Source organism: Chaetura pelagica, unplaced genomic scaffold, assembly GCF_000747805.2.
Source record: "Chaetura pelagica isolate M959 unplaced genomic scaffold, ChaPel_1.0 scaffold9, whole genome shotgun sequence".
Taxonomy (NCBI): Eukaryota; Metazoa; Chordata; class Aves; order Apodiformes; family Apodidae; genus Chaetura; species Chaetura pelagica.
The window spans coordinates 79963-102158 of record NW_009954494.1 but is presented as its reverse complement, the minus strand read 5'-3'; the positions used below and the strand labels follow the sequence as shown (position 1 = coordinate 102158).

Genomic DNA, 22196 nt, shown 5'->3' with positions numbered 1-22196 from the left:
AGTTTAGTTTTTGTGCCAAAAGTGATGACTTTGTTTCTTTTGGTTTGAGGTTTCACTGTGGCACTATTGATGCAGCAGAACAGGAAGAGGGCTGCTACAGAGTCACTTAAAGCAGGGATTTTTGAAGAGTTTATGGCTCTGTGAAACTTTTCTTCAGTTTTATATCGAAGTCTAAAAATCTTAATTTCTACCTCAGAACTATGCAGTAGTGCTCTTGAGTTTTCTTGAAATTGAGAGACTTCATTGCCTTGAGTAATTCCACCCTAGAATGTGCTCTGGCTCAAGTGCTCTCTTCTGCAAGTGCTTCATGTGATAATGGCATGGCTTGTCCTCTGTGGGTAATTTGAAAATTAGCAGGAAAAAGATTTGTCATTTTTGGCACCACAGGCTTTAGTGTATAATAACTGGATGTATTGTAGCTGTATAGATGAATTACCAGAAGCTCACAATAGAGAAGGTTTTAATTCTTAACTTTTCAGGAACACACACACATCTGTGATTTATTGCTTCAGCGCTGAGTGCTATTGATGAAGCCATCTTCTTTGCCCACCATTTCAGAAACAAAACTAGATAAGACCTTGTTAAACTGACACAACAATTGTAGCGTTGGCATGGGCTTTGTTTCTCTTCAGAGCAAGTGGGGTCACCACAGCACAATAATGTTTTGTTTCACAGCAAGCACTAACGTGGGTGACATGGTTGTCTTTTGTTGAAAACACTGCAGGTCCTTGGAATTTTGTAGGGTGCGCAAGGACAAGAACCGCATTGCTGCTCACTTTCTGATTCCAACTTGAAGGCTGGATGGTTTATGATTCAAGTCACAGATGTTTAATCAGGCATGGAGAGGCCTTCTGTATAGGCAGAGGCCTAGTTTTAGAAGTTTAGCTAGCAGTGTGACTTACCACTCTTCCTTTAAAAGCCTGTTTGAATACTGCTCAGAGTACAGAATTACCTGCTGAAGTTGCTACAGTGAATTTCATGCAAGTGAGTGATAGCTGTGTTTATCCCCCTTAAAGACAACTAGGCCTATTACATCTCTAGCCCTATTATTAGACGAAGGATATGTGAAGAAGTGCATCACAGGTGTATGTTACTGCATGAATGGGGATCAACATCATGACCTGTCAGACTGTAATGGTTTCAGCAAAAAACTCAATATACAGTCTTTTTTAGTATTGTTAGTGTCTAATACAATGCAAGTAGTGCCTTTTTTAGGTTTATTGTAATAGATTTAAACAGCTGAACTTTATGTAGTCTTGCAGGAAGTATTTCAGGATTTGCTTCTTTTCGCTTATTATATAAATTTGGAGCTACTAAAGGTGATGACATTAATTATCTTCAAGGTTTGGGAGGATGTGGTTCTGTGTTTAGTTGGCTCAACATTGTCACAGCTTGGTTTGTTTTTCGAATTCAAAATGTTACAATCATAGAATCGTAAAGGTCTTATCCAACCAAAGTTATTCTAAGATCATCAGGCCCTCCCCAAGTCCACCACTAAAACATGTCCCTAAGCACCACATCTACACATCTATCTTTTAAACACCTTCAGGGATGATGACTTTACCGCTTCCTTGGGCAGCCTGTCCTAGTGCCCGACAACCCTTTCAGTAAATAATTTTTTCCTAATATCCAATCAAAACCTCCCCTGGCACAACTTGAGGCCTTTTCCTGTTGTCCTATCACTTGCTACTTGTGAGAAGAGACTGACCTGCACCTCACTACAACCTCTTTTCAGGTAGTAGTAAAGGGCAGTAAGGTCTCCCCTCAGCATTTTTTCTCCAGAAAAGAGAGGTTCCCTTAGCCACTCACTCTTCATCAGACTTCTTCTCTAGACAAACTTTGTTGCCCCTTTTCTGGACGTGCTTCAGCACCCTAGTGAGTAGTGAGTAGTCCAAAACTGAACAGAATACTTGAGTTGCAGCCTCACCAGTGTCAAGTGCAGGGGGACAATCAGTTCCCTAGTTCTGCTGGTCACAATCTTTCTGATACAAGCCAGGTTGTCACTGGTGTTCTTGGCCACCTTGGCACACTGCTGGCTCGTAATCATCTGCCTGTTCAACAACATGCCCTGGTTCTTTTCTGCTGGGCAGCTTTCTAGTCACTCTTCCCCAAGCCTGTAGTGTTATGACCCAAGTGCAGAACCCAGAACTTGGCCTTGTTGAACCTCATACATTTGGCCTTGGCCCATAAATCCAGCCTGTCCAGGTTCCTTTCCGGAGCCTTCCTACCCTCAAGGAGTTCAACACTCCTGCCCAGTTTGGTGTCACCTGCAAACTTACTGAGAGTGCATTCGATACCCTTGTTCAGGTAACTGGTAAAGATATTAAATAGAACTAGCCCCAGTACTGAACCCTGGGGAACAGCACTTGTGACTGGCTAATCCTTAAAAACAGTTTTCTTTTCTAATGAGAAGTTGTATCTGTAAGCAAGACCAGTATCTTTACAAAGAAGGGAGAAAGGGACACATGCCATTCTAAAGAAGAGACACATGGTGGTCTGTAAACTCCATATATTTTAAATTAAAGTATGAAACAGGTTGCCCAGGGAAGTTGTGGAAGCCCCATCCCTGGAAGTGTTCACAGCCAGGTTGGATGGGGCTTTGAGCAACCTGGTCTAGTGTGAGAGGTCCCTGCCCATGCAAGGGGGTTTGAACTAGAGGATCTTTAGGGTCCCTTCCAACCCAAACCATTCTATGATTCTTTACTTATTCGGTTAGATTTATTAAATGCTTTTAAATTTAAGGGTGTGCTCAGTCTCATATCCAGTTACATGAGAGGTATGTATGACATACTGCAGTGCTGATAGTCTGATGACTTTCCTGAACCTGCTTATATATGACACTGACTTCTTAGCCAGTTGTGTACTAAGGCAACTGCCAAAATTGGCAGAAGTTGATTATAATCTCACTGAAAACAAGGTATTTCAGTCTTCCTAGGTAAATGTAGTGTGTACATAAGTTTAATAGATAACTGCTTCACAATGAAGACTGTCTGTTAAGCCTCAGATGTAAATAACATGTTCAAGTGACAGGGTATAATGTCTTTTAGGTGTCAGCGGAAACAATGGCGGATAGATTTGCCAGCCACTAGTGTGGTGATCACCTTTCATAATGAGGCAAGATCTGCTTTGCTTCGAACTGTTGTCAGGTATGTCTGAGAGACTTGGATTTTTCCCTAAAGGACATGAATTTGTGTCAGTTAATGGCTAATGATCAGGAAGCTAAGTTACAATCCATTATGTTTTTCTGAGGGAAAGATGAGTCTTAATTTCATTGATGCCTCCAGTTCTTACATTCTGAAATAGTGCTGTTAAACAAAATTGCTCCCTGTAGCTACAAACGTACAAAAGTGTGGAACTAATTACCAGATGATGTGTGGAGTTAGTTGTATAACCACTTTCAAGAAAAGTCAGGAAAGATGGATTCTTAAAGGATATTTGACCCAAAGGACATTTGACCTGCAAAACTTTCATGTTACAGGTTCTCAAATGCACTGATTTTTGGAGGCTTGAATTTTGAGGGGGGATGATTCTACATGTGCCTCTCTCCACAAACATTTTATTGAAGAATAAGGCAGTAGCTGTTGTTGAAGGTGACATCCTGGGCTAGATTCTACTGTGGCTTAACAATTTTTCATTGTTAAATTAGCAAAATTAAGACTACTTAGTATTGAATGCCTTTTTTTTTGGTCTGTTCTAGTGTCCTTAAAAAAAGCCCATCACATCTTATTAAGGAAATCATACTGGTGGATGACTACAGTAATGATTGTAAGTACTTTTTCAAGATCCTAACTTTATTTTGTGTGTTCTGATAAAACTGTGTGTAGATATTAGTAGGTGACTTGCTTGAGAACGTGTCACATGAGTAGGAGTTTGCAGAGAGTGATCCAAACCCAGGTCTTAATTAATTTGTATCTGTTGTTGTGGAAATGTGAAGAGTTATGATAAATACTTCAGGTATATTTTATTAATTCTTGCTAGCTAAAGGAGCAGAGTGTATAGTTGAAACAGCCTTTATATGGCATGTTATCTGATGTAAAAATAAAATCCATGATGCTTGCACTAAGTATTTTTGTAGCAGTACTTTAAATGAAAGCTGTTCTCCATCAAACTTTTGGAAAAATTCTTAATCTAAGATACATCAAGGTTTTGTAAGTGCTAGGGTATAACGGTAGAAACTTGAACATATAAAATGGATCTCTGAGTAATATTTCTTAAAGGAAGGTGATGCGTACACTTGCATTGCTACTTTATACCAAGTTTGGGATAGCTTTAAGCCTTAATGTTTAAAAAGTGACCTTTCTTTTATGCAAAGAAAACTGTTAATCCTAGAAAATAGTTTAATAGGGTGTTTTTTTAATGCAATATAGAAACTGTCTGAAGTAAGCAGAGGTAATGTAATTAAATACAAATATTTCAGGAGTGTAAAATTAAGTTGGCTTCAGATAATGACAGTAGTAACTTCTTAGCCCGGTAACTTTTATTTATTTCTGGTAAGACAAGCAGGCATTTTTTAAGGAGCATGTGTCTTATATTTAAGTATTTATGAGCCTAAACACTTCCTACTACAAAGCTTTTGTTTTCCTTAGAAGACAGCCATTCTTATGGTATACAGAGTTGGATATGAAACTGGTTCTTATCACTGAATTTATATTTATTTTTTTAAAATTATGTTATTTTTAAAAACGTATTTTATTTTTTAAAGCTGAGGATGGTGCTCTCTTGGGAAAGATTGAAAAAGTGCGGGTTCTTCGAAATGACCGCCGAGAAGGTAAGCTCAGTCTGTGGGAGGATGCATGTTCCACTGTGCTGCCCTATCTGTTAGTTGTCTTCCAGACTTTCAGAGGAATATTCTGATGTATGTTATGTATTGAAGGCAGGGTTTACACTTTATGAATCAACTTACTGGTGGAAAGAATAGAAACAAATGCTTGTGCAGATAGAAACAGTAATTCTGATTAATTCTGTATCATTATGTGCACTTGCTCATTATGGGACAGTGAAAGCTGATTTCACCCTCCATCTCTCCTTTCTCTTAGTGCACTGAATCCTCAGTTGAGCTGCTCCTGTTGTACATTAAGGTCTCACTGTAAACTGTATGAATATTTTAAATGATCCAGCTTAAAAGTAGTCCTTTTTTTTCTGTTTTCCTTACTAGAGATCATTTTATGGATCTGGTTGATGGACAGCCCAGCAAATTAAAAAAAGAGTTGTTTGGTGATTTTGAGAGAGTTTGAGCAGCCGGGAGGGCTGGGAACATGTATGCCAGCTTTGCTGAAGTGTGTGACATGTACCATTGCATTCTGGTTTTCTTCTTTGTTGCTTTGTAAATTTTGGTCTCGTATCACTGAGACCTTCAGTCACCAGCTTCCTGGCTACGGAGCTTAAAGTATTAGATATAGGCAGCTGTTATTCTGCAGTTGTTTGAAATAATAACTGAGAGTTGACAGTTGAAATAGCTGACTGAGTTAGCAGATATGTGCCTCTTTATTTTTATAAGAGCTTTATACTCTAGGCTGCCAGCCTGTCCGGGGGAGCAGCATCAGACTGTCAGAAACTGGAAATAACATGTGCAAGACCTGTGTTGTCCTGTAATAAAGTTGTTGTGAACTTGTGGGTTCTCAGTGTTTAAATATCTTGTTAGGAATATAATTCCAAAGGCTTGTAAGCAAAGCAGGCCTTCTATGACTTGCCGTGGTTGCAGAGTTCTGAGTAAATTATTGTCATTTTTCTGATCAGTACAGCACTTAAAGGTGCAGATAATAGTCATGGAAAAAACAGAAGCAACATCATTTTATTTTTTATATTTTAGGAATTATGAACTTTAACTTTCATACTCGGAAAATATGCATCAGTATATCTGAAAATGAAATACAATTTGACAGATCTTTTACTATGTCAGAAAAGAACAACTATTTGCATATTGAAGGCACAGCACTGATTTAGTTGGTATTTTTATAAGATTAAATTATTACCCAGGGGATCTGCTTTACTGCTTATGAAGTTCTGCCTAGGCATCCATATGTGCAACCAGGTTATAATTTTTTTAATTAAAATGCTGTAAGATTTAATTTGATTGCTGGCTTGCTATGCTCGAGTTTGATACTCACTTTGGTTTTCATTTTCAAGTGTAGGCTGATACTGGTATCTTAGGCACATACACAGGTCACAATTTAAGAGCATCAGTAAAATCATCCAGTGTGTAGGATGCTTAGAGTTATATTAATATAAGCAACAGAGAAAAGCTATGTGTTTTAAAGCAAAAATTTAAATAAAGAGATGGTGGCTGTGGAGGGGCTGACATTGACTGCCCTGCTTTTAGAAATGGGTGATAATAGCTTTTAGAAGACCAGAGTTTGATCTCTTCCTCTTATAGGAAGAGATGTGTTTTGAAAGTCATGATAGTCTACAGAATAAATGTCCAGGGCTGAATGTGATTGTAGAGGACTCAAACTCAAGTGGTCGCCTGCAATTTTTTGCCTTTAAGTCAAATTAGAAATGCTGTTGTGTGTTTTCTATGGAAGTAGGGCTAGACAGCAGGTTCTATAAGAATGTAAGTTAGATATAATAAGCTCTGGAAGGAGGAATTGCGTAAATAAAAGAAATGTAGCCAGAGTGCTTGAGGAATGGTTTGATGTAGAAAAACTGAACAGAACAGGCTCAAAGGCTGGAATTAATGAGGTACAGTTAGCTGCCAGTGTGCAACAGGTCTAGAAAGTATTGTGGGAGAGCATCAGCACACCATGTACCTACAACAATGAAGTGCTTACACGAGCACTAAGAGACAGTACAAGGATCTTGGTAAGGCTGTTGCTGAATGTTGGACAGAGCAAACAAGCTTTTTCTCTTAAGCATCTTGTATTCTGTTTGGCAGAGTCATGTTTTGCAGGTTTATTTTATAAAAGGGTTGGAAAGAAATTTGGTTGACTCTTTCACAGTGTTTTGGTTGCAGGGGGAGGGGAAGCAGAACAGTTTTGGTCAGGAACAATGTAGAAAGAGAAAAGAAAAAAGTAATTGGTTTTGGTTTTGAAGGACAATGAAATCAATGAGTTTTGAATAGTAATAGAGAAACGTAGGGAGGAAATTTGCAGAGGAATGAGAGGAAGCTTGCCTTTTTTCTGTATCAAAGTACATGGTGGGATGATCTGGGTTAGGTGTGTATATATAGCAAGGGACTCTAAGGAGTGCTGAGGTCATCCAATGAACAAATATTGAATGAGAAGAAGGGAAGGGAACAGGGTAAATCAGTGAGGGGATCTGTGTAATTGAGGTGTAGAGAAGAAACTTTTTGCTTTTACAGAAGTTTCTTTCTGAAGGTTTGTTGGGTTTTTTTAAGCTACAAAATAAGAAGCACAAGGGAGACAGTTGAAGGGGATGGGAAGAAGGTGCTTGGACATGACTTAGTGAAGCATGGTTATTTCTGGAAAAAGTTGATAGAAGAATGGACAGACTGGTGAGAACTTAGATGGAGAGGTGGCAAAATAGATGAGGAAGATAAGTTAGTGACAATGCTTTTCTCAGTTCTATCATAGAATTGTTGGAAAGATGTTTGTTTTCAGGACCTATCTTGAGTAACATCACTATAAATACTATTTACTTTAATGCAGACCTAGCTGTACATGTGTATCACATTTTTTGAAAAGGTACTTTAATTCTTCTATCTAAATCAGTCTGAGACCTGTAGACCAGAGTACAGTGAGCTTTTACAGGCTTCTTGTTATGAAGCAACTTCACTGACTTATTAACTAGCATCTCATTTTGATAATGGAACTTGTGTCTCTTTCCTGTCTGATTTAATTTTATTCATAACTTATTTGGAATGCACTACTGTTAATTGTATTCCTCAGAAAGTACTTGAAACTTTTTATCTTCTCAGGTTTGATGCGGTCCCGTGTCAGAGGGGCAGATGCTGCACAAGCAAAAGTACTGACCTTCCTGGATAGTCACTGTGAATGCAATGAACACTGGCTGGAACCACTTCTGGAGAGAGTAGCTGAGGTTAGTAAAGAGTTCTCCCAAAGTAATTTCCTGAAGGAGTAGCTTTTTAAATTTTAAAGCCACCTGGTTTATACTGTGTTAATTTAATACATTTTTCTAGGGAAGCTTTTTCTCTAAAGTGAGATGATGGAGATGATCCAAGTGTTCCATGATTAAAAACCCCTTTTTGTTCATTTATGCTATGAGTACAGGAACATAAAATGTGAATATTTATTATTAACTTTGCTAGCACTTCAAATACATGCATTTTTGGTTCTTTAGGGGCCTTCTCAGGAAGTGTTGAAAATCTGTAGAACAAAATACAGTCCTCTTCAACCAATATAATCTCAATGTAGTTCAGTTTACCTGTTTATACCTCATTAATATTCAGTGTGGTAATAGGAGAGAGGTTGAGCTGTGAAACCAACATTCTCAAAGAAATTAGCAGGGACTGTGGGTTCTCATCTCCTATGAAAATGATGCTTAGTTTGTGTCCTGGAAAAGCAATTGAAAGGATTGAGAGTGAAAGCATACTGGTTTCTCCAGGGGCTGGTTATACTTGCTAACTTGCCCTGGAGGAACTCGGATGAAGTGGAAAGTGAATCAAGTGTGATCCCAAAAAGCACTGGGGAACACTCAGGACAACAGAGTATTTCTTCTGTCTTAATTGCATTCCCTTTCTGGTAAACTGCCCTTTCTGGAAAGGCTATATTTCAAAATGGTTTTGGTAAGCTACTTTGTCTTGCTAATGGCCAGTTAGTTCTTCACTTACCCTCGCTATGAATCCCTTTGCATTACTCCCTAGAAAAGAGGGATGGAGGGAGGGGGAAAGGGAAGTAAACCCCATATACTGAAGTATATCAATTGATGACTGATTTCCAGAAATACTGTAAATTGCCTAAGACACATCAGCAGTTAAAATCTTGTTTTGGAGTAGAAATAACTTAATCAACTCAAACCTGGATGCTGTTAAAGTACCTAGAATCTACAGAGACCTTGAGCACGAGTAACATAGCACTTCCTTCTATTTTTGTGCCCATGTAAAATGTTGCAGTCTCAGAAGAGTTGTGGGATTTCCTCTACAATTATTAACTTGGAAAATATACTTGAAGGCATTAAATATATCTTAGAAGGAAGTGGAAAATGCTTGCAGCTAAAGCATTAATGAATTCTGGGATGTGGGACCTGTTTTCAAGCCTTTTTGTGTAAATGGTTTGAAGTATCTACCTGTTGAAGAAATCAGAAGAAAAATGGTAGTTTTGATCAACAAAGCTCTGCTTTTAGTAAGGCAGCTGTTTTGCCATTTACCCTTTTGTTTGTCAGACTTTTTTTCAGGGCACACTCATTTAGCTTTCTGAAACCGTTGAGAGATATGAAAAACTTACTTTTTCATCATAACAAAATGTAAAACCTCTTATTAAATTACTGACAATTTGAAGCTCCAGCATTGTGTGGTATGGTAGGTGGGAGAAATTGAAGCATATCTTGCTTAGTGCAGGAGGTACTTCTTAGCAGCACATGAATTACTAGATCCTTCAAAACTGGCTCCTCACAATTGTCATTGTGATACACAGTAATCATGCATGCCATTGAATAGTTTTCAGCTGTATGAATTCTTATAAGCTTAATGTGCTGTTAAATAATTTATGTAAAATTACACTTCAGCCAACAGGTACAAGGTTTGATAAAGCAGCTTCTAAGCTTTCTGCTTGTTCAAATAATGAAGGCACTGATAGTTTTTACATATATAATATTTCTGTATTATTTTAAAGGGATTGATTTTGCTCACAGTGCAGATATTATGTTTCTTAATGTTAATTGGCAGCATTTTCTTGACACTCTGTGACATGAAGCTGAACAGACATGAAAAAGTTTCTGCTCTGGCCTCAAAGGTAACTTCTTCAGGTCAGGGCAACTGTACATTAATACAGTATTTTCTGATGCAGTGTTGCATCTGTTCTATGTTTGGTGGAAAGTGTGAGGTGTTTTTTTTCCTTTTGTTCCAGAATTACCTACTTGGCACTTAATTCTGTCAGAGTTTGGGGGGATTAGTTGTCTGTGTTACAATATAAAGATGTATTGCTTCCAAGAAAAGGTCTGAATTGAATCAATTCTACAATACTGTTGTGCTGAAACCACTTAGAAAGCTGTGTCTTTGACCTCTTGCTTGTGTTAGGAGCACTTGAGGCATCAAACTCTTCTCTTCAGTTGAAGTATGATCCATCACACAGTTTTCTTCTTTGAGATGGTTTCCTGGTTGGAGTATCTTTGTCTATTGACCATGCTTTCCTAGCATTCTTAGAGGGGTCTGACTGCCAGAAGTTTTTTCTTAGCAATTTGAGCAAAGGCCTAGAGCAGAAGGAAAATACATACAAGGTGAATATTTTAGAATTCAGAACATACAGACAGCTGTGTAACCTGGAGCTGGTATGTCTTTTCCCTCTTTACTCCTACCTAGAGAGAAGTTTGCTGCTTGATTCTCAAAGGCTACCTTTTTAGCCTTCTAGATTTGTGTGTGTTGATTCTCTCAGAATGTTAACGTAGTAACAAGTGTACACAATCTTGAAAACATTGGTGTCCACTAGCTGTTTCATGAACATTTCTCTGCTTGACTTTCCGTTGCCAATTTCGAATCACTTTGTTCTATTCTTATAATACATAAGTTATATGGAAAAAAAAATTAAAAAATTCTGGTGCAGAACTGAACTAATCGGTTTCCATAGCATAGCTGTACATCCTGTGTCACTTTTAGGAAGGTATTTAAAAAAAAATATAATCTTGAAAGAGAGAACAAAGATTAAGAAATGAAATGTGAATTCCTTTTTCATATCTGTCTCAATTTTGTGACCTTGAATGAGTCAACTTTTAATTGGCACAATGCTGAAAGGAAAATATTTCTGTTTTCTCTTAAGTGTTGTGGAGCTTTGTGTTTTGACGTGCCTTGAGATTTTTAGAGGAGAGAGGCAGCAATGTGTGCAGAATCTTGAGGATTAAACTATTAAATGGTTTAGAAAAAAAAGTGGTTTAAAAAAAACCAATCAACAATCTTAAACCATTTCTGATGGTTTATGAGAATAATATATAGTAGTCTAACTCTAGAGCATGCATCACCTCCTTATAAAATGTTACAATGAAAGTCTTACAAATTTCTAGATGCGAGAGACTTCCAGGATTCATGGGCTATTTTGTTCCATTATTATCACTAAGAAACACATGGTTTTCCAGTTGTGTGTTTCATTTTAAGTTTTGATGTCAATCCCTCGGAACAAAACTGGAGATTACAAGAATAAGAGCTCATTTTCCCTTGTGTTTTTATTTTGAAAATGCAAATCAGATTTCTTCTTTAATCACAGTATAGATAAGTAAGGATCTTGCTTTATGATTATTTAAAGGGAGCAACTGCTTTTTAATTTTTAAGTGAATTAACTGCCTGTACTTTGGAGAGCCACAAGATCTTTTTAGCAACCTCTGCCTTAACAACTTTGTAGTGCCTTGCAAAGCATCACATTAAGGATGTTCAAGTCTTTTGTCTGTTTTGCTGCTGAGCAAATCTGTAATTTCAAATCATGGAAGGAACAGCCTGTTTCCAAGCCAACAAATGGTGTTTGTATATCAAACTGAATGCTCACTCCCTGGGTATTTGAAGAAACAGCTGTAGGTTGTTAAAATAATACTTCAGGTGCAGCAAGTGAAGTTAGTGTGCTGTCACACTGATATTGAGATAACTAATCAGACCAGCAGTAAAAGCCTGAGGAAATCCCAAATGCATGAGACAGTGTGCTACCTGCTTACTCAGCAGGTTGGGGGTAAGTTGTAGTCTAGCTAAAGCACTACCTAATGTGACACATGATAGCCTGGGCTACTTTTACCACGAGGCTCAACTGTACCAAATAGAGCTGTTTGAGAACATGCAAATATTGCTCAGAAAAGGTTTTTAGAGATGAGCGTAGGTGTGTGAGCTGTCTCGGTTTCAGCTAAGGAAAGAGGAGAAAAAAAAAATAATCCACCCTTCCCATCTTTCTGTTTCTTGCTGATGGATGTGTTGTGAATTAGGCTGGATACCTTCTGTCTCATCAATCTTTAAATAAAGTGGTTTTCTAGTACTTTAACTGCATATAGAATGCCTAAAATAAGGTTCTGGGTGCACCTGGAGTGATTTAGTGGTTTAGGAGGGCACACAAATACTGTTTTGCAGGTAAGGTGCAGTAAATCATAACTGCTTCCCACTACAACAAAGTTAGCAAAACTGCTTCCCATTATGAACATGGACTTGAGGCTAAGCTAATAGAAGCAGGAACTAAAAATGTGATCAGTGGGGAAACATATGTATTGTTGTTTGAAGATATACTTATGAAATAAATTCTTAAAAAGGAGATGTTTACATTGGTGTGTATTTTTAGACGTGAAAACTGTTTCTTTATAACAGTTACCAAAATACCTTCTGTGTGTTAAAAACATTTTTTTACATCACAGATTTAGTGATAGTTATCTGATATTTATCTATGCTCTCTGAATAATGTTACGTTGTGGAGCTCAAACTTTTATTTTGAACTCAAGCAAAATGTTCCATCAAACAACCATAGAAGTTACGCTTCAGTGTGTAGATATAACTTCCCCCTCCCACCCATAAGTCATGGAGACAAACTAGCTTAACCCTGCTACTGCGTTTCTAATAATCAGGTAAGGTTGGTTTGGAGCTTTTTTTTAGAGTACTGAGGTCTTGTGATCCTACTGGATGATGTGTGTGAAATTGTTATAAATATTTTTTGTTTTTTTTCTGAAACTATTTTTAAAAAAGCATCAGCTAAGGTTATATTGCTCAGAATAGTACATGAGACTGCAGTTGGACAGGGGAATATGGTATCTGTACCACTGGAATCTTGGCTGCTGGAGATTAATAGCATTCATTAGTTTGAGGTGGTTTTTAGGCTCTCTTTCCTATCTAAGTATCTGATTATGAAGTGTGATTCTTCTAATGTCAAAAAGGTTAGTGTTTTAACTTGAGACTTTTAGAAAGTTGATTGCACAAACTTCTAAGTGTTCCTTAAAGGTTGAAGTAATAAGACTGTAGTACTCTGTGTGACTGGAAATTTGCTGTGGAAAATATAAGTTGCCTGGATGCTTATTTTCTGGTTTTACTAGTAAGACTGGGAGTGCTGTTTGCTTGACTGCCTTTAGAACTACAAATTTGCTGCGTTCTTCGAGAGCAAGTCAGAAAAGGAGGATTACTTGAATAGAGGTAGCCTTAGGAAGAGGATTCCTAGACATACCATGTGGTTTCTGCTTTCTGAAGCAGTGCTGGGCTATGCAGTTCACAGCACTGGCTGGTCAGAGCCATAAGTTGACGTGGGGGGAGAGCTGGGGGAGACCTGCCAATGAAATACTGCTGAACTGTTCAACATCTTATCCTGCCTGAATCTTTATAAATTGATTTAATTATTTCAATATTACTTTCTAATATTTATTTTAGGACAAGACCAGAGTTGTGTCTCCTATTATTGATGTAATTAATATGGACAACTTCCAGTATGTGGGAGCGTCAGCTGATTTAAAAGGCGGTATGTACCTGTACTGGAGTACAAATTAAAAAGCATCAAAGAAGCAAAGCTCATAATCACTGCAGTTGTGGAATGGGCAGTTACGGTACTGTTCTTCCCTTTCATATATCTAGTTTACGTTCTATAGGTCAATTGTTTCTAGGCTTGGATTTTAATTGGCCTTATTATCTTCTGCTTTAAAACAGTTCATCTTTATTATGCTACTTGTTACACATTTATGCTGCCTTTCAGCAGTGTGTGGTACTCACTGCAGTATTTGTAGGATTGTGTAAATGTGTCAGAGCTTATGGCTGGGCTTATGATTCTCATTTTAGGTAAGACAGGCTTTAATTGCTCTCTAGCTTGGAAGCCCATCAGCAATGCAATGACTATGAGTTTTTTTCAAGATGCTGGTTTGCTGAAAAAATTAAACTCTTCTGAATAAGCAGAAAGCTTTGGAATGTGTTTAAAAAAATTAATGCTTTTGTTAGTCATGATCTGTAATTGTGAAGAGAGTAACAAGTGATCTTGAAAATTTGTAGCATTTATGCCTTTACACTTACAAAATTTTCTGTTAAACTCAGTTTGGAATTACTACAGTTTCACTATGTCTAGCTAGTGTGAACTGTTGACAGCAAATAGTAAAAAGGCATGTGAAGACCTCAAAAAAAAAAAAAAAAAAAAGCCCTCCCCTTGCTTTTCTCATTGAAACCAAGAATCTAGCATTTAAAATAGCTGCTCTATGCCCCATCCCCATTTTTATTTTTTTGAAAGAATTGTTTCCACAACCCTGGAAACTGAACTGTCTGCACAAAGATAAGATGAGCCACAATACAGAAATGAAGCAGTGTTGTCCCTACAGGGTTTCAGCTTTTTTCTGAATGGAATTTCTTGAGTGAAGAAAGAAAAAACAATTTTGGGCCTGTTCTGTCAGTTACTAGGCTCTAACTGGCCACAAAGTGTTGTTCCAGTAAACTAAAATAAAAGCAATATTTGCATAATGTCACATACACTTTAATTTCCAGTGAGTGATCTGGAGGTGAGAGCTTCTATATCCTTTTAATTAACATTCTGAAACAACACCTACAGTGCATATATTCACAGTATGCTAATTTATAGTTCTGTGCTATTATCTGTGTGCCAGCTTGATTTAAACCTCAAGGCTTTTACCCAATTTATTATGTCTAGAGTATGGAAATCTCTATACCATTATGTGGCTTTTATTGTTGTCTGCAGTAGGAGGAGGAATTCTTTCATTGAAACCTTCAATTGGTTCCTGTGGGGTTCATGCTCTTTAATTCTTCCCAACTGAAGTGGTAGAAGATTGAGAGATCCTTTCACTTGTTTCTATTTTCCATTCTTCATCTTTGGAACTACATTTCCCTATTTTAATTTTTTTTTTTAACTCTTTAGTGCTCATTTTCTCCCATCGTACACAATGGAAATAGTTTTTGTTCTGTTGGGGTGTGTTTGATTTTGTTCTGTGTTTTTAAGTGCACAGAGCCTCTGTACTTTTGGACTGAGGAGTGAGAAGCTGTCTTTTTTTTATGTTAATAATAGAAATTTTGCACATACCATTGTTTAAAGGTATTTGGGATTCTGTTGAAACATGGATAATATATTTCTTCTCAGTTCCCAGGGGACAGATTACCATGTTAGAGACACTACAGCATTTGGCATCATGGGACAATTTCACTGGGGCCAAAGTCTAAATTTGGAAACCAAACTATGCTTTCAACCTTAGATACAGTATCTGTGTGGCTGAAGCATGGAGAGTTGAGACAGCTGGGAGAGAATTTGTGGCTGGTCTGTTTTGAAAGGACTTAATCACCCAAGACAAGCAACCTGGCAAATGCTACAGACTTTAAAGTGGACAGGGCTGAAATAGTTCCCAAGACTGGCCAACACTAAATCCATGCACTTCATGTTACAAAAATTTTTTGAGGGGGGATTTGCTTAAGTGTTTATTCTGCCCTGAGAAGCATTTGAGTTAGCAGCGTAAGCTGTAGTTAATGGAGGTCTTATAATTGCCTATGATGCAGTTTACCTTGCATAGAATTCCATATTGCTTATGCACTTGTGTTTTAAAATATTCCTTTTACAGTGTTACTGATATTATCTTATCGAGTGCAGATTTTTCCCAGAGTCAGTGAAAATGGAGACGGAAACCCAGTTTTTTTTCTGGGTAGACAATTTCTACTCTTGGTCAGAGTTTGTAACAGCACTGTGTTCCAAAAGAGACCCCTTGTGTTCACTGGGGTATATGGTACTCTACTGCTTCTGCTGGAGAACAGTGGGTTTTTTCAAGTTCTCCCAGATGCAAGTAATTTTGCTGGATGGATATGATGAAATGCACCTTTTTAACTGCAATACGATCGATTGTAGCCATCTGACCATTCTTCTGCTTGGAGTTTTGGAGCACTTAGATGGTCTTTCATGTATTTTTACAGTGCAGCACTTCATGAAATATGCAAACATAGAAAGAGTTGGCATGTATGCTGTAAACACTGTTCAGGATAATTTCTGTATTGTGTTTGTGTGCGGTAAATATTTCGTGAGCTAAAATGAAAACTGATTAGTTTTCAAGTCTCTCCATCAATCATGGCTGTGACATTTATGGATGCAGACAGGCAGTTTGTAGGGCGGTAATTGTTGTCTGCTTACTTTAGCTTTTTCCCCACTTCTCCTCAAAGCAATTGCTTTGTATTTATTGTGGAGAAGGAAAACTATTGACATCTGTGCACCAGAAATCTGGAAACTATTCATTACATGACCTCATAGGATCTAAACGTGTTTGGCAGCGGGCAGACTGCGTAAGGCTGATTCACTAGGTGTACTGGGATAGGTCTATGGACCTTGTGTAGGTTTTAAATAGATGTTCATGCTTATGGGCATAGCCCAGCTCAAAAACTGTTTATGAAAGTGTTTCCTATAGGAAGTTTCTCTTACACCAGCCTAGAGGAGGTAATTCATGTGAGTATCAGATAGAAGGCAGCTGAAGGTGACATGTTGGTCTTGTCTATTCTAGTGATCTTTATGTGCTTCTGTGCTTAACTCATGAAATGACTAGACCAGCTATTGCTCTGTGTACATGCACCTGTGCATATGTAAGGGAAGTAAGACTTAGGCACTTCAGCACTTGTCTCAGGTTTAAAAAATTACACACTTAGAAGCATACAGTGGGAAAGGACGAAGTTACATAAATGTTAGTAAGCGGGAGCTGCATAACCTCTTGTGACTTTCCTGATGAAGAGCTCCTGCTGATAGAGGGGTACCAAGGGTACTGCGTAAAACCTGTGTCAACAACAGTATGTGGTTGTTTGATAAGGGTAGAAATGCAAATGTACAGTAAAGACTGTCGGGAGCACTTGTAATGGCTGGAAGATTTGCATGTGATTCCATTTGATGTATGAATTCATATAAGTCTTTTGTTTTGCTGCTTTTTGACTGGGTTTCTTTGTGTACGGATGGCAACAAGATAAATCAATTTTTTTATTTGAAATTACTTTTTATAATTGTGCTGTAAACATCTTTACCTTTCATCTAGACTCCTAATTGCTTGTTTTCTACCCCAAAGTTTATACAAGTTTAAATTTTTAATTTAAATTGCAGTTTCCAGTATTTTCACTCAACATTTTGTTACTCCAAGTTGAATGATTACCACATTTTAACATAATCTAATATTTTCTTCTTGAAGGCTTTGATTGGAACCTGGTGTTCAAGTGGGATTACATGACACCAGAGCAAAGAAGAGCACGGCAAGGAAATCCAGTTGCTCCCATAAAGTATGTCTGTACCACTGTTTCTCCCTCTAATAGATTGTAGTTTGCAACTAAAAGTTAGAAATAATCTCTACATCTGAAAGAGGATCTTTGCAATAACTTTCATTAATACTGAGACTTCCTCTCTATTTATGGATTATTATAAGACTCTCAGGAATGAATTATATTTTCAAAATCTACCAGTGTGCTTTAAAGTATTAACTTATCCTTTACAAAAAGCAGATGTTACATGGTTTAAAGCTGGTATTTTTTGTGGGCTAAAACTTAAGCTTTATTCTCAGCACCAACTGCTGCCCTTTGCATGAGGGATTTGTGAACCAAATGGAGATTTGGAAACTGCCTCAGAAGGTGGTCATAGCATTATGTATGCTATAGAACTGTGTGCAAACAACATTTGAAGTGATAGATGCAAAAGTAGTTTGTATTAAAAAGCATTGCAATTTTTTTCCAGGAGGTATTAACCTTGAGGTGCCAGTAGTAGTTACCTCCCAGTTTATGGTTCTGTATTTCATTTAACTTTTCTTGTCTGTTTAGGACACCTATGATAGCTGGTGGGTTATTTGTAATGGACAAATCCTATTTTGAAGAACTAGGGAAGTACGACATGATGATGGATGTTTGGGGCGGAGAAAACTTAGGTATGTATGTTGGATCAGTCTTGAAAGAGAGTAGGTTTTGTCAGTGCCTTTATAGTCGCAGAGGGCTAAAACCAGGGTTAAAATGCATGTGCATTACTGGCAAAATCCAAAAGGATTATTGCAATGAAAGAACTTAAGGTAGGAATCAAATGCTAAATATGAGAGAATAGAAGTATTTGTTCATAAACCAGTGAAAATTTTTTGTAGTGGAAGTTGGCTGATTTAACAATGAGAAGTAGAACACAGGAGTTCAGGGGTTTATTGTTCTTACATACATCTGAAGAAATCAATTAAAACTTACCTGACTGAAGAATAATCATATTTCTTAACATTAATAATACTGTACTGCCTGGGATCTGACTTTAGTGAATTTTTTGCTTTTATAGTCCTGCTTTTAGCCCTGTGAGATAATTATGGTTGAGGAGGCATTGTTGCTGTAGTTCCTTTTTTTTAGATGTTTGAGTGGGATTTAGGAAAGAGGGAAGAGGGGCTGTGAGAAAGCTTGTGCTTTAACCGTTTCTTCTATGACCTGGTGTTTTGATCTGGTTAGTAGGGATTTTTTGGCTCTTTGCATTACAGTATTGTACCAAGTTTTTTCTCAAATTAAGACTGGTATACTTTCATTAAAATAAGAATTTGGGAGCAGTAGAACTCTACAACTCCCCAAGACTTCCATTCTGTTGTTAGTTCAGTTTTTTAGGGTAGAGACACACCTCAGACTTTGTAAGTAGGGTGTTTTAGGACCAATTCTAAGGATAGACACTTCTCTACTGCATGTGCTAGTGGCAAAATCCTGAAACATCTTAAACTTGTAAAAACGCATTAGTATTTTGAGTTACTGAAAGATGCATATGCACTGAGCATACGCTTGGCCTGCAAGGAAATGTCTGCTGCATGCAGCGCTGTATGTATGGAAACATGGTAACCATATGTTTAACCCTCTTGTAAGGAATTTATATGCTACAAGAGGCATCCTTATAGTCTAGTTTCTGAGCTTCCTATGTAATACTCAAAGAAACTGTATTTTTAACAATTACTTCCACTGCTTGTTTTCTCTCCTTCTTGGATGTATATTGCTAAATTTTCTTTAAAAAATGAGAAATTATTATATTAATTTTAAATATCCTGGAAAGGAATTGGATAAACTTCCTACAGCAATGCTTATATTCACTCTGAAAACCTCTCATGCCTCTAGAGCACTTAAATATTTGATGAGCTCCAAGCATGTACTTGAGCAACTGAGGGTTTTTTCTGAAAAATTAGTAGCTGCTTTTATGCTCTGATAAATGAGGCCTTGATAGCAGGATGGGGCACAAGCAACAGCTCCTTACTCAAGGTGAGAGGACTGCATGTGAAAAATTGTGTATGTTGCTCCTGCTGTATTCTGTTCCCCCTCCTCCATGGGAAGGAAGAGATGGAGTCTGTAGGGTTCCTTTCCTCTACTCCAAGAAAAGGCAAAGTTATTCACTACAGCAGACAGCTAATAACTTGTTCATAGCTGCCAGAGTAACTGAAGATGTGTAGAAATCACATGGTGTATGATTTAGTTGTCAATAAATGATGTATGCAGCAGATACCAGCCATTTGTGTTGTGCAGTTCAAAGTTCAGCATGAATGCTCACTGGGACTCTGCTCTCAAGCAGATCTCCCGATCAGTGGCTTGATGTTATATGCAGGTAACCTGATAGATGGACTTGGAAAATAGTTCTTAACAATATATTTACTCTTTATAAAACTTGGCATTTTTCCTTCAAACATGTGCAGAGCAGCTGTTGTATGAGACTGTGTTCACTTGTATGGTCTCAGCTTCACAGATTTCAAGATGGGTCTGCAGTATTTTGCCTAAATTAGACAAGACACCTACTATGAAGATCCAGTGTATTTTCAGGTTGTTGCTAAATGTGACTGATAACACATGCTTGCTGTACAAAACATGGATCATGGTTTCTTCAGTCTTGTCTTGAATTTGTAAACTCCAATTCTCAGAATCTTTACAATGCTTTTTGATAAGCATAGGAGGATCAGAGTACACTGGAGTACTGGGTGGACCATTAGAAGCTTTGGGTCTAACTGGAAAATTTAGGCTTGCTCCCTGATTTTAGCAAAAGTAAGTAAGATACTCTCGTCTGTATCAATGACAAACTACAAGAGAAATCTGTTATTGAGAGGTGTTACGTAACCTCATGCAATGAAGAATATATTGGTTTTGCTTTTTTAATGAAAAGCTGTCCTTTGAAATTGTTACAATAGTAACATTTATTCTCCCACTGAGAGTATGGAAAAAAAGATGTCTGAAGGGAGTTTGTGGTTTTTTGTAAGCTTTAGCTGCTGTATATTCCAGTTTGTTTAAAACTCCATGCAGGCTTTAGAAGACATGTTGGTGCAAATAAGTATGAGTTTGCTTCTCCCTTTGCTGACTTTCCACTAGAGCTTTTTTCATAATTCTCACCTTTTTTTTTTTTTAGATTCTTCTGAATATAAGGTGCAGAAAATATACATGTAGGTTTACATTCCTGGAAATTTATGGAGGGAGAATTAATTAAATTAATATATACAGTAGAGTAACCTGTGAATAAAGTTGACACAAGATATTTCTAAATTACTTGTAAAACAAAATGCTTTTTTTTATGCCTACATATATTCAATAGGTGACTCTTTGGATTAAACCTTCAGATTAATCAAAGAGCTTTAGGGATACTGCATTGACCTTTATTTTTACCAGAATCTCACTTCACTTCAGAGGTGTGTATTTCCTTCAATAAGTCTAGTACTAAGTTTGGAGCATTTAGTCTACTTGTCTAATGTAAAAGCCTTTATCTTTGATCCCCTAGATAAGGGAAAGCCTGAAGTCTTCTATGTGTAATGTATTCTAGCAGAAACACAGAAATGCTTTTGTTGCAAACTTGTTTAATAGAAGCAGTGACCAGTTGTTTGCTGTGATTCACTTTTTCTTTCATTCTAAGCTCAAAATAAGAGGTATAAGACTGAAGTCAGTGCTTTGAGAAATGTACAGAGAAATTGTGATGTTCAGTTGCTTTAAAAATTGCTTTTCTCTATTGTCCCATGTTAGTTCTACTGGAAAATCAAGAGTGTAGGTAACTGGCAAGACAATATTGTCCTTAATATTTTTGGAAGATGATCTGTCTGTATGCTGGACTATGTGGACTGTCTAGGATTCATAATTATGCTTAGTTGGTCCTCATGTAACAGCATTTATCATTCAAGTAAAACAAATAGGAAATAATCCTTGTAAAAGCAGAGACCATTCAGAAGAAGGCAGTAAATTTGCACTATCAACAGTTGAGATCACAGCTCCTTGTTTGGTTGGTTGTTTTTTTTCCTCTGGATAGACCATCAAGAAGACATGCTCTCTGACCTTTGGGTTTGTTGTTTATTTTTTCTAATTTAAGTTTTTAAGTAATGCTATTTTTAGGACTTTATTTTTTGTATATGGGAGACACTGAATGATTACAAAGAGGTCTGAAACTAAGGGTAGCACTCAGTAACTGGTAGCAGTTGATAGACCAATGGGGGAATAATCAAAATTGAAGTCGTGCTACTGGAGGCACCCTTCTTACTACACTGATTTGGAATGAATGAGGAAAAGTTCTCTGCCAGCACTTGGAGACTTCTGCTGTACAACATCTAAGTTAAGAGAGGTGTATAAATATTTCTAGACCTTGCTGTCTTCACTAGCTGGGCCAGCTCACAAGGTTGGCTTAGAGGTGTACTGTCCGTAACCTTCAGTTGGCAGAAGTTGTATCTTTACTTAGTCTGTCTTCAAATCAAGATTGACTAGATATAACTTCTTCCATGCCCAGTGTTTGGTTATCTGCTAGAGTAAGTTAGCAGGTTGTATCTAGCAATATACCTGCTGCTTACCCTTTAGGTAAAGCACACGAATGGTACTTACAGACCTAACTTAACTCTGGCAAATTGCAGCATGATTTATGAATTTAGGGGATGCTGGTGTCATCACATAAGGGAAGATGCACATTATATGATTAGATGGAGAATAACGAATGCTCAGATATGCCTTTGTTTCTTTCAGAATTTCTCAGAAAACTGTATTACTGATCTTCTCAGCAATGATCAATAAAAACCTTCTCTGCAAATAGTATACTACAAAATGACAGCTTTTTGTGATGTTGGTCTTTCATGTTTTATTTCAGAGATCTCATTCCGAGTCTGGCAATGTGGTGGCAGCCTAGAAATCATCCCTTGCAGCAGAGTGGGTCACGTATTCCGCAAACAGCATCCCTACA

The 22196-nt window shown here is 37.4% G+C and overlaps 1 protein-coding gene across 1 annotated transcript in view; it reads left to right on the top strand.

The window, feature by feature from the left end:
• GALNT2 (polypeptide N-acetylgalactosaminyltransferase 2) overlaps positions 1–22196 on the top strand; it is a 44065-nt gene that overhangs the window by 10016 nt on the left and 11853 nt on the right. Inside the window, exons 3-10 of the mRNA XM_010004531.1 lie at positions 3048–3146; positions 3698–3765; positions 4703–4768; positions 7874–7995; positions 13445–13532; positions 17209–17296; positions 17828–17931; positions 22104–22190. Of these exons, the coding sequence (XP_010002833.1) occupies positions 3048–3146; positions 3698–3765; positions 4703–4768; positions 7874–7995; positions 13445–13532; positions 17209–17296; positions 17828–17931; positions 22104–22190 (722 nt within the window). The remainder of the gene's footprint in view (positions 1–3047; positions 3147–3697; positions 3766–4702; positions 4769–7873; positions 7996–13444; positions 13533–17208; positions 17297–17827; positions 17932–22103; positions 22191–22196) is intronic.